Source organism: Brassica napus, chromosome A1, assembly GCF_020379485.1.
Source record: "Brassica napus cultivar Da-Ae chromosome A1, Da-Ae, whole genome shotgun sequence".
NCBI lineage: Eukaryota > Viridiplantae > Streptophyta > Magnoliopsida > Brassicales > Brassicaceae > Brassica > Brassica napus.
The window spans coordinates 3,931,041-3,944,333 of record NC_063434.1 but is presented as its reverse complement, the minus strand read 5'-3'; the positions used below and the strand labels follow the sequence as shown (position 1 = coordinate 3,944,333).

Genomic DNA, 13,293 nt, shown 5'->3' with positions numbered 1-13,293 from the left:
TCTATATCGACAAAATGACAAGTATGAATATGTAGGAACAATAAGGTCATGGCTAGATATAATTAGCTGATCTTATTCATTTATTATTCGTGTCCACATGCAATAGAGAAAAATGATCAGAAGCTAGGAAAAGTAGATTAATTAACCAATATAAAACACATTCGTCAGCTAATTATTATTCATGCATGAGTGCTTCCTGAGCAAAGGGCTTTGAAGCTTCATTCAACCTCCACTGTTTCTCCAAAGGGCGAGAGAATGTTTCTAGTGAACAAAGAAGAACCATTGTTCGAAGCTGGTCGGAGTCCAAGAATCTCCGCAACAACGTTATAGATTTGAATATTCTCGAACGACGGAACCTTCTTCCCTTTCCTAAACCTAGGACCATGTCCCATAAAGATAGATCTCATGGAGAAGTATGCGTTGTCGTATCCATGATCTCCATAACACTCGTGAACGCCTGTTCTGTTCTGTCTAACCACGAGACCTTCTCCGACCATTCCTATGATCGGCGGAATCCTAGAGCTCTCGGAATAATGCAGCCTTTTCGGTAACTTCTCCTTCAAGTAAACCTTCAAAAACTCTCCGTTCTCTACCTTCCCTGAGCTCAAAGCTTCGTTCATCTTAGCCACGAGCTCTGCGTTCTTCTCTCCTGGATTCTTCACATCTTCCCCCCAGCGTGGGTTCATCGCTAGCACGGGGCTATAAGCATTGATCCAATCCGCAGGGATCTTGACCCAATCTGCTAAATCTTCAATGTAAATTGTTTTTAGGTCACAGTTAGTAACCATTCCGTGATCACCAAGCAAGATCACATGAACCTCGTCGAAGATCTCCCTCTTCTTCAGCCCCTGGATGATCCTACCGATCATTTTATCGATCGTCGCAACCGCCTTTGTAACCCTAGGATCATCAGGACCATAGCTGTGTCCCGCTCCGTCCGGCTCATTGAAGTACAACATCATCAAGTCAGGGATGTCTTCCTCAGGGAGATCGAATTGGTTCAAGATCGTATCGACCCTTTCTTCGAATGGAACCGAAAGGTTGAAATGTGGACACAACTCTTTAGGGCAAGTCCAAGAATCTTTGGGAACCTCAGAGCCTGGCCAAAAGTAAGTCAGAGCCTTGCGACCTTGGTTTGTTGCGGTTACCCACAACGGCTCACCTAACCACCATTTCGGGTCTAAGCCTTTGTTGAACACTTCTCCGGATATCGGATCAGTGAACTTGTTCATGATGATACCGTGGTAAGCAGGGTAGAGTCCAGTTGCGATCGCGTAATGGTTAGGGAATGTCATGGTGGGGAAAACCGGGATTAAACCGAGTTTTGCTTCGGTTCCTTCGGATATGAGAAGCTCGATGTTTGGTGTGTCGGTTTTAAATTGGTAACCGAACCGGAAACCATCGCTAGAAATCATTAAAACCACCGGTTTGTTGAGTTTCTTGAAGGGCCAGGGACGCCAGGTTTTGGACGAAGGAGTGTCTAAACCATTGGTCGTGGCAGCTACAATGAGAAGACTAAGAAGGGTGAGAGATAGCTTGAGGGATAGAACATGATTGGATTTTGCCATTGGAAAGATTGTTTGTGATGTGGTTCTTGCAGCTCATGCTATCTATTTATAGAGTGAGCAACAAAAAATCGTTAATTTTGTTTTTTTAAAGAAAATAATGCTAATTTGCGTTTGAAGGCTTGAAGCGTCGCCATTTAATAATTTGATAATTTCTTAGTTAGGTATATACGAATAAAAGTAGACATAGACCTATGTGGCGTTCCACTACAGAAAGGACGCCTATGGCTTCGAATGGTGACCATATCTCGCCCCGTCCCACACTCAACAGTAACAGAAATTTCTACATATACTATATATTTATACATTTTTATAACTGTTAAAACCGCACCACAGTTGAACCGCTTGTCCTGCACCGCTCAAACCGCAGTCACCATTCGAAACCACATATATACTAGTATATACAAATACTATGTTTATTTATTAAAAAGACACTTAAGCATATAATATTAATAAATACAATCTTCATTGATACTATGCTTATTTATTAAACATATAATATTAATAATTTTTTTATCACATTAGTGAATTTTCGAACCCTTGATTGTAACTAATGGTGTGGCAACATCCTTATTAATATTTTTTAAAATATTAACATGAGCTAAGGTCTAGACTATCTTCAAGGGAAGTCCACTGATAGACATCTTCTCTCTGAATATTCAAATGGATCCGAAACAGGATATCCGCGTGACAACACGTTAAAGTAATCTGAGTAGCTACGGATTCGAACTCATCTCCTTTAGGAATGCTGGAATGCCATGTATCACCCGATGGCTAAGGCGTGGTTGAATCATTAATCATCTTTTTTAACCAAAAAACGCTAAATTATTGAATTAAACCAAACTTTTTAACTAAAACTGACATGTTGCTAAGAAAACTAGCTAGAATTGACATATAAATATATTGTTATAAAGATTTGCATCTGAATTACGTTTGTTATAGCTAGGAATATAAGAAAATCTTTTTACTGGGTCAAAATAAACAGTAACCGCAAATTTGAAGTTTTAATTAATTTTCAAAATATGAGGAAAAAATTGTACCCAAGAAAATATAACCAGAGTGACTGTTGTAGTGAGTTTACACTTTACAGTAAAAAAACAAGTGCCCTTAATGAATTGAGATAATAGCAGAGGGCGGATGGCAGTTACATTATCAGTTATCACGACAAGAACGTTACTATCATCTGCATGGTCCACATGTGGGGAGAGCCATTGATAACTGATCTAACGGTCTTGATTTAATCACGTGTTTTATCACGTGAAACTATCCTGTCGTGGTGGGGTCTTCTTCCGACGGGTGATTGACTGTGTTTGATACGTGATCAAAATGTTGATAAGCCCAAGCGAACTACTCATTTACTCAACATGCGTTAGAGATTTGCAAGAGCCTAAAAAATAACATTTAGAGTGTAACCTAGGGGATGTATCCAGTTACAAATGAGTTGGGTTTATCTAAAAGTTTAGATAAGTTAATAAAACTTATTATAATTCTCTTTTAACTTCCAAAAAAAGAATTTCAAACAATATACATTAGTTGTATATAGCTTAATGGGGAAATTTCATGCATCTCGCCATCTCGCCGTCTTGGTCCAGGTGATAAAGTATTTGATGTTTCGGTCTCTACAAAGTTTTTTTTTTGAGTATTCGTCTCTACAAAGATTTACTTGAGCACATCGTTTCAGGCACCTACTGGGTGCAATGTAGCCCGTTTTTATAAGCAGAAATAGTAAGAGCGAGTAACCATGGTAACTGAAATATTTATAAAGACTTGCTTTATTCCATTAGCATGTAAACTCATTTATATTCACGTAGGCACATATGTATTTTATTTTTGATAGGATGAAATGTAAGTATCTATTATTGACATTTATATTATTCTTAGTATCCATTTGCAAAAAAAAATTATACCCAACTTAGACAATAGTCTTACCATCTTGGTTTTGGTAACGCTATGATGAAAATATATACTTGGTTATTTGTACAGATGTGTTGGACTTGGATGGTGACTAAACCATCTGATCTGCTAATTATTTTTTTTATTTCTTATGATGAATTCGACAAATTGTTCAAAGAGTTTTTCTTGAGTTCAAATATTCGTTCCTTTTGTTATCCAATCTGCTAAAGAGATTCTCCGAGCCTTGTGAAATTTACGGGCTCTAAATGTAGCCCAAACGAAATATAAAGCAACATTTAAAAATTTCCTCATTTTGATTTTTTAGTTTCTTCTAGTTTACAATACATACTTAATCGGACTTGTGGAAATTATAACAAATTGATGGAACGTATTTCTTTTTTTTTTGATCAAATTGATGGAACGTATTTCATTATTTGATTTAGTTTTGCCCAATTCCTTTCCATTATTAATTAGTGATCTACAAGTACTGTAGTCTGGGTTTTAGTGATACTAGTCTGACAACGTTTTGCCATGAAAGATTAGGTTAGTTAACTTTCTGTACAAGTAGATTCAATAAACCAGAGATTTGAAACAGTGATTTGATCTTTGCTCAGGCTTTGATTTGGATTTTAAGTTGGAGCATTATAGTTAAATAATGGAGAATTATTAGTTAGATAAAGGAGAAAAGGAAAGAAAACTGTAAATAAAGTCGGCTTTCACTTAATAACAAAAAAGGAAATAAAGGTCGGTTTCACTAATCACAAAATCATTATCTCGATCTTCTACTAACCTAAGCTCTTTATATAGCGGCCTTTATATAACAAACGCATACACAAACAAATTTTCCAAAGTTTTCGTCTTACACTTGCACCACAAAAAATCCCAAAACCTTAACCACTCTCTCTTCTATTCGTCAACGATGGCTAAAGTCTTTAAAACCATCAGATTCATCATCGTGTTCCTCTTGATGACGTTCTCTATGTTGTCTTGTGAGGGACGTATTCGGTTTACTCATACTGATTGCACAAGTGACAAAGTCGACAGAGATGAGAAGCAACTACAAGACACTGCCAAGAGATTTGTTCAGGTGGAGAAAGTTTTAAAAAAGCCACGCCCTGGTCGCTACCCCGCCAGGGTTGAAGACCACGTCAACTTTTTCATGGAATCTGAGCTCTTCACTTTTCCAACGATGATGCGTAATGTTGAAGCTTCTCTCTCGAGGATGCGTTGAAGCCAAAAATCTCAAGATCGTTTCTTCGCTTAGTTTTTTTTGTATTGTTTTCTTTTGTAAGATCTTATTATTATTTTATTCTAGTAGATAATCAAAGTATAAGATCTTTGTCATAAAAACTCAAAAGATGGAATTAATATGTTATTTTTAGAGCTGAATGATTTAATAGATCTGAGAACTTTGCAGACCTAGAAAGAACAAATATGAGACATCACATGCTCGTAAATAGTTTTTTTAACTAAAGACCAAGTTGCTTGCAGCCTCATAGTAGAAAGAACACTGTATATACCTTACAATCCTTAAATTAAATACCTTTGGTTACCATGTGCATATGAAAACAGATAAAATAAAATAAATTTAGTCACCTACATGTGTCTGGTAGTTTCAAATACACAGTTCCAGAATAGAATCTTGCTAGAAACCTGCAAAACAATGTGATATCAGTTCCAGTCAGTAGCTAAAAATAAAGGTAAAACTAAAAAAACAACGAACATGGTGCTACTCCACTAAAGTAAGGATACCAAGTGGTCAAAGTTTTTCTTTCAGTCACTACAACTGAGCTGCATAAGAGAACATTCAAATGCTTAAAATTACCATGGTTCTGTAGGAGCAGATCAAGAGAATTAACTCTCTCGAACCTTTGAGCTAATTCATTCTGATCCAAAAAAATAACACATATATACAAAACTAATCGTGTGTATGATCATTAAACACAGTTTAAAAACCATAGTAAATGATCATCTAAAAGAAATCTCCAAAATACAACATGGATATAGTAAAACAATACCTTGATCTCAAGCTGTTTCAATAAAAAGACAGAGAAACCAGTAGTCTGTATACAACTATAAATAAGATAGGAAACTAAAAATTCATGATTTTAAAATACAAACTTTACCAAAAGCTCTCCATCCTCAACCAAACACATATATACAAAACTAATAGCGTGTAATCAACCAGGCTCGAGATTCATAAGAAACACAAAACTGTATTCTTCTTCTGAGTTGGTGATGACAGCATGACGCAGAATGACCACAGCTATAACATTATTCGACAGACTCAAGCCTTAATGCTTCCCTTCCAAGTTCCATCACACAACTTTTTTGGGTCACCGTGTATCCTGAGCATTGGCATGGCGAATGTAGCAGCATACTGGCTTGTCATTATGTCCAATCGCATAATCAATTACTCATCTTCCTCAGCTAGAACCATCTGCATAAAATCCAGATCTGAGATCAGAGGCGACAAAGATCCTCCAATGGGTGAGTACCTTTTCACTGAAAAGTCTCCAAGAGCTCTTGTAACGGCGAAGTCACCATAAAGATACTCCATTAGTTTCTCCAAAACCTGCATATTACGTATACCCTGCTGAACAATAACCGCTCTAGGAGCACACCACCCAGAAACTTCCATTGTGTGTTGCTGTAACACAAATGAGAGCAAAGTTTACCATTTGTTAATAAAGCAAGGGGCATTACAAAAACGAAAGAATGAAAGAACTGTTGCTCACCCTGTGGAAATCAACTCAACCATCTAGACAAATGCATGTTTATCGTGATCGGCAAAGCACATAACACCATATCTGCTATCATATAAGAACCCTGTAGAATCCAATAGTAAGGAAAAATTGATAAACAAACAAAAGATACAAAGACAAAGCAATAAATATAGTAAGCAGGAAATAGATAACCGTGGAGTAGTCGTATCATGAATGCAATAATCCGAGCCTTTTTTTCCTTACCCGGAAATTCCCTATCGACTCCTCAGATTTGATGAGTAAACAAATTGTTCATGAAGTTCTTAAACCTCTCATATTAAGTTCAAACGACTTTGTGACCTGAATTAACGAAGAAAACCATCTAAGGATGACAATACAATCATCACTAAGAGGGAAAAAATCAAAACACATAGCAGATCTTTTAGCCCGAGTTCGTAAAATAAATCGGTATTGAAATGTGTTACTGCGTTTGTAGGACTATAACGTTGCATTTTGGGTCTCTTCGCAGGCTTTGTATCAATTTCTCTTCTTCGAAGGTTCTCTATTTATAGAAGTAAGCTTTGTAATGATGTTGGAGTTCTGAAAGATATCCGAAGGGATTTCGTTTTGTGTTTATTAGAGTTGTAACCGAGTTGGCCTTGAGAAGACGACAATGAAATGGAAGAGTCAAGAGTCAAGACGATTATAACGAATATTAGGGTAAATATGGACACCCTCTCCTTTAATTTGTTTCACGTGAAGATGGAATAACATGTTAAAAAAGGAAGCATCTAATTGGATGATTTTATTAGCTGACGTGGACATCCTCTCCTTTGAGTATATTTCCATTTTATTATTGTAAGATTATTGTTACTAGATAATTAAGATATGTACCTTGTACAGAATGAGTGTTGTGTAGACATACAATTTTATGTATTATTATTTATTTGTGTCTTTTACTTATATTAAATTAGTGAGAAGTCAGTGACTATTATATATATAATTAAATTGGTACTGACATATAAATCAAAATAATCTTTACAATCATTTTATGGTAAATAAATATACATAATAATTTTTATCTTTTATATTATTTATAATTAAATTTAAATGATATGAACATCGATATATAGTATTTTTTTTAATATGACTATATTAAATAAAATTTTCCTATTCTCATGGTTTTATAATCATTTATATTTTTCAAACAAAAAAAATTGAAACATTGATAACAAAATTTTCAATGTGGAACTTTTAATATTTTTATTAATTTATAATCATTTTTTTACAAATTCAATGAAAATTTTGAAACTAAACTATTAAATTCTTAGTATTTGTTCAATAAATGTTTTGAAATTTAAATATTTATGCATTTTATATAATATATAATTTAATTTAAACGATACTAATTATATATATATATTTAATATAATATTTTTTAAATAAGACATCTTACTCATATAAATTTATGAACATTTGTATCTTGCTATAAACAAAAATTCAATCATTGATCACAAATTTTCAAAGTGAGATTTTTTAAAAGTTTATTAACTTATATTTGTTTTTAAAAATTCAAAATATAACATATATAAAAAAAATCAAAATTTTTATTAGTTGGTTAATTTTATTATCTAATTTATTTTAATAATATTAATATGAAACAAAAATGATAGAGGATGTATAAATTATTATCAAATCTTTATTATTTAAAATCATTATTTATCAGATATATTTTGATCTGATTAGGTAATTCCGTATGTTCTATTTAAGGAAATAATGAAGAATATTTTTATATTAATAATTAATTATATAATTAAGTTAATGAAAAATATACTATATGTTTAGATAGACCAACTTATTTTTCTAAAGATTTTGAAATTGATTATCGTGATGACATGTAGCATGGTTCAAAGGTTATAATGTTTCTCTTTTAATATATAGGAGATATCTTATGTTTGAATCTGCATAACGCATGTCGGAAAAATCAAGATTATGTACATTTGACCAATTAAAACTAATAAGATAATTTTGATTTGTTGGTAAATGATTGTGATTTTGTATGTTACAATTTATAGGTCTAGCTCATGTGTAAATTCACTAGTCACCATCATTAATCAGAGAATAAACTGACTTAGTGTTAAATTCATGATTATGACCATAAATCTATTTGATAGAGATTAAGGTTTAAGGTTGCAAGTAGACAGGCTAGGTTGGAAGAGTTTTAGATATCTAGACCATGCTTAAAGGTTTGGAAGTACACAATTTTCTTATACTTTTGGATTTTTTAATATTTGGAGAAAAATGAAAAAATAGAGAATATATATAAAAGAGTTACAAAATTACCATAATCATGATTAGTTGATTTAAATAAAAATTTAACATAATCATGGGGATTATAGATAACTTATGTACTATGATCCACAAGGTCATTGGCTTTAATTATTTCATGAATTTGATGATTGTAGGAATCATATTTTTCCATACGGCACTTAAACTTAGAAAGTGGACATTTGATTTACACTTCTTTTGCAAAAGAATATACATATAAACATCGAATTGACTTGTTGTAGTTGTTAACACCTAGGTTGCTAAAACGCTTGTATGATGATGTTGTCAGAGTATCCTCAACGGGGAGTTCTCCACTTGAAATTATAAAAATACATATATATATACATAAATAAGAGTATTTATTAGTCAAAAAAATAAGAGTATTTATTAGTCAAAAAATAAGAGTTTTTTGAAAGAAAAAAATTGGTTGAGTTTTCCATAATTTTAAAATACTCATAATTAAATATTGTTTTTTATATACACATACATAGACATATATGTATTTTTAGAACTCTAAGTAAATAATTTTCTATTAGACATGCTCTTATAAAGCTGTTAAAGAAATACCAAAATTATTGCATTGATTTGATGATCTAAGAATTTATTATACAACTGATGCTGATACATGAATGTCAGAAAATACAAAACATATATTTATAGAGTATTGATATGGTGATAAAGACTTACTAAATATATATATCTAGGATAATCGAAGTTTTGATAAGGATGAAACTTATAATTCAGTTACTTATTTATTATCACATTTGTTCATTATGTAGGTTTATGTTTTCTTTTGTTTTAGGTTCAAGTGAAGGGACAAACAAATGCAAAGAAAACCATTTAAGCTATCACATTTGATCATTAATTCATTTCAAAACATATTGAACCCTCTCTTTAATTATTAGTTTGGTTCACTTTGAGAAAACAAATTAAAAAGTCTACAAAAATAAACGACCTCGCTAGCTAAGCTAGGTCCCTAGATGCCGTCTGGGTAAAATTATCTTTACTTCCTCTCTTTTTTTTCCTTGGACAACTTGGGGTATGTGTTAAAAGAGATAAATATGTTATGTGTGTTCCTTTAAAATTAGGTCCACTTTGTATAACATAATAATCACAAAAAGCTTAATAAGTGAACAACATCCAAAAAACTTTTCTCTAATAGAAAATAATGAAAGCATCTAGTAGATTTTCGATCTCTTCCCCAAAACAATAAGTTGTTTTTTACTTTAGCCTTGATCTTTTAGTTAAATTAGCAGAATGCTATATATATTGTTTTTTGCCAAAGAAAGTCATTCATGCGAGCTTTTGTTTCATTTAAGATGATAAAATCATTTTTATAATATCATAGTAATATATTGTAAAGGTAAGAAAATGAGAATCATTGTAGCTTTAGAAAATGATTTTGTTAGGACAAAAGCAAGAGTTAGACAGTAAAAGATCGACAGATAAGCAAAGACACAAAGTTAATCTTTGAGGGGTTGTTGGATTATAATCATAATTTCCAAAATATAAATGATCTTCCAATTTTGTTGATTACTAATGATTAGAAATTCGTCATGATATTGGGAAAAGAAAAGAAATAAATTCTTCATGATCTATGATCTGATGTTTTCATTTGTAGTTTTGCGGAAATGGACAAAAATACATATTAGGTGAAACATCTTCTTTCACTAATTAGCTCATCTGATTTAAAAAAAAATAAATATTCCATCTAATCTTCCTTTTCTTTCTCCATCAACTCATATGTTGCCACCAAATTTGTCAAAAAGCTCAGGCAAATCTTATTGTGTGTGTGAAGTATTCCTTTTCTTCTTTTTTGCTCTTTCCCAGATTAAATGAATATTGTTCGGGATATTTTAAATTATTGGATCAATTAAATTACGTGAAAACTACACTAATAGGTCTTTTGTATAAGTGACTTCCTAGTCAGGCGCTGAAGTAATTAAAGATTAGCTAAACTAGCATGTTTCTGATAGAAATTTTGTTTTAAAAATCATGTTATTGGTGTTTCACAGGTTTGATGTATAGTTATCTGGATTGGAAGGTAAATAGAAAGAAGAAAATCTCTTTACTATTGGCAGGGCCGTCTAACAGCACGCGCAAGTAGAGCGGTCGAACAGAGCCCCGAAATATAAAAATAAAAAAATTTAAGGGTTTTCAAAATATATAAATAAATTATGATATTTTTTTAAAAAATTTTAGATATAATGGTAAATTTAGAACTTATAATTAAAAAGAAACACACAAAGTTATTAAATTTTAAAATTACTTAATAAAATGTACGATTAAAATTTTTTTTGAACAGGGCCTAAAATTAATTTGAGACGGCTCTGAGTATTGGCATAAGATGTGATGTGAAAAATGCAATGTTTAACATTTTTTCATTTTTTCCAGAATGGCCGATGATTTGTTCTTTGATAGATTTCTTGGGCTTTTGTCTTAATCGATTTTAAGTTTCTAACAGTTAATACTTGAACCTTTGTGTTTATGGTTTAAGTTTGGCTCCAGGGAATTTCTTTAATTCTGATAGCTTTTGTTTTCAGAGGAAATCTTGCTCCTGTTAGAGCATCTCCAACCCCACTCCATATTTTACTCTAAAATTGAGAAAATGGTGTGGAAAATGGAGTGATGAACAAAAAATAAAAGGATTACTCCCTTATTGACTTATTTCTGTAATCCAAAACTGTAAGTCACATATATATCTTTCTAAAATTGAATGAAATCTTCGGTGTAAACGAATAAATAACCGATGGTCGAATAAGGATGGATCCTGACGAAAGTAGCCCAAACTCCAAAAAGTGTGACAGTTTGGAGGTGACAATAATATCGGTGTACGAGTAGAAAATATAAGAAAACCTAATTTATATAGTATATAGTATATACTGATTAAGCACGTAATAAAAACATTTTTATAATTGTCACATTCCAAGTACTACACAAATAATTATCACGGAAGATTAGTGGGTTTCTTAACAAATGTTATGATCTGGATTCCACAAAAATCTCTAAAATCGGTTCCAAAAATCGTGAAATAAAGATCGATTTTGATCTGTTTCTTGTACTGTCCGTGAATTCTACTGACACATGACGATCTATGATTGATGCGCTTTTTAATTTTTTTTAATTAGACAAAAAATAAAAATAGAAAATAAAAATAAAAATATTGAGCCTAAAAACACTACGGTTATAGCGATAATCATGATCTTATAACTCCAATAATATTGCATAGTATGAGTCATACTGTATGACTTTTCCTATCTTATGATGAAACAATAGTACAATAACTTCGTTGAAATATATCCGATCAGTATTCTGCATGCCTTATGCAAAAATAAACCATAATATGAAGTAAACATAATCAAATTTCTATCTAATACAACACTATAAAACATAATATCATCATGACTAACAAAGAACTTAACATCGAATAATTCCGTTGGAATTTAGAGCCACCGATCAGCATGTTAATTCCGGTCCTGATTATTGCAATAGGCATGGATCAGACTTCAATATATATAAAATGGCATACAATGTGGTACAATATCTTATGCAATAAACATATTATAAAACAAATAACAAATTAGATTTAGTTTGCCGAAGCTACATGATTTTTTTCATCTGATAATATATCAAATTTGCTTCTATTAAATTATAAACACTGACTACAAAAAGGTTAAAACACTGAAGACAAACACTCACATAAGAAAGACAGACGCCAAAGAAGGGACAATTAACCACCAATCAAAGTATCATGAGAATATCACTTAAACCACATGAAACCACCATTCACGATGGCGAATGATGAGAAGTAAAAGAAACCCAACAACAACAAAAATCTATACCGGAGATTAAGAGAGACATAAGTTAGATTGATGATATAATATATTTTTTTCAACCTCTCCAAACAATAGAATATTAAATCCAATATCTCTTTATAATTTCTTCAACTAACCAAGGAGAACCCACAAAATATGTGGCTGTTGAAACAGGTAAAACCGCAAAAGAAAAAAGAATTTATTCGATAAGGGTTATTTCATTCTCTTTACATTAGTTTAATATATGCCATCTTTCAAAAAAAAAGTTTAATATTACTTTTTCTATGAAATTATTGTCATCTGTTGTGATTGGGTGATGACATCCTTTTTCATAGACCAAATAAAAAAGTGTGACAGAAGCTTATTATATATTTAGTATATAATTTATTTTATATTTACTAATTTAGAAAAGGACAGGAAGTGGGACATTCTTGTTTTCTTTAGGAATAGAAAGCAAATCAAATTGTTTCACAATAATAGAGTGGAGTCCAACTGAATAGTTCTCTTTGATTTGACCATACAAACAGTAAACATATTGGAACAAAAACATAAGAAAAATACGTAATTAAAAATAATGTTTAGGCTTAAAAATCTATAGAATAACTTAATCAATCAAAGATTAGACATATGTTAACCGAAAAATGAAGAAATTACTACAAATTTTCAGATATATAAAGAATGTGGTTCCAACAAATTTGGAGCATATGAAACCGGATCTCGTGTATTTTAACTATTTTAAGTAGCAAGTTTTTTTTAACTAATCAAAAAATTATCTAGAGGAAAATACGGATTTCTTTCACAAAAAAACATTGAATCTTTGTTGATTCGATCGTGTGTGTGTGTGTGTGTGTGTGTTTTCTCGCATGATTGAAAGGGAGAATATTGATTATGATGGACTATCTGGAATTGATATAATCATATTTATAGCTCATGTAGGAAACGAGAATGTAACTGTCGCAAATCAAATAGACTATACGTTGATGTGAT

At 31.8% G+C, this 13,293-nt stretch overlaps 1 protein-coding gene and 1 long non-coding RNA gene across 4 annotated transcripts; both read right to left on the bottom strand.

Annotated features, from left to right (window-relative positions):
• Window positions 1-53: 53 nt before the first annotated feature.
• On the bottom strand, window positions 54-1,603 carry LOC106387570 (venom phosphodiesterase 2-like). The gene has a single exon (XM_013827492.3). The coding sequence runs from the start codon at window positions 1,566-1,568 to the stop codon at window positions 219-221; it is 1,350 nt and encodes a 449-aa protein (XP_013682946.2). The 5' UTR covers window positions 1,569-1,603; the 3' UTR covers window positions 54-218.
• Window positions 1,604-5,460: 3,857 nt separating this feature from the next.
• Window positions 5,461-7,191, bottom strand: LOC106372090. 3 transcript variants are annotated; one of them, XR_007339955.1, is made up of 4 exons: window positions 6,649-7,149; window positions 6,428-6,523; window positions 6,197-6,287; window positions 5,461-6,108 (listed from the first exon to the last, which is right to left on the bottom strand). It is a non-coding gene; the product is annotated as an uncharacterized LOC106372090 (long non-coding RNA). The 3 variants fall into 3 exon arrangements; XR_001274688.3 differs by having other exon boundaries at window positions 6,428-7,125; XR_007339954.1 differs by having other exon boundaries at window positions 6,197-7,191.
• Between the last annotated feature and the right edge of the window lie 6,102 nt (window positions 7,192-13,293).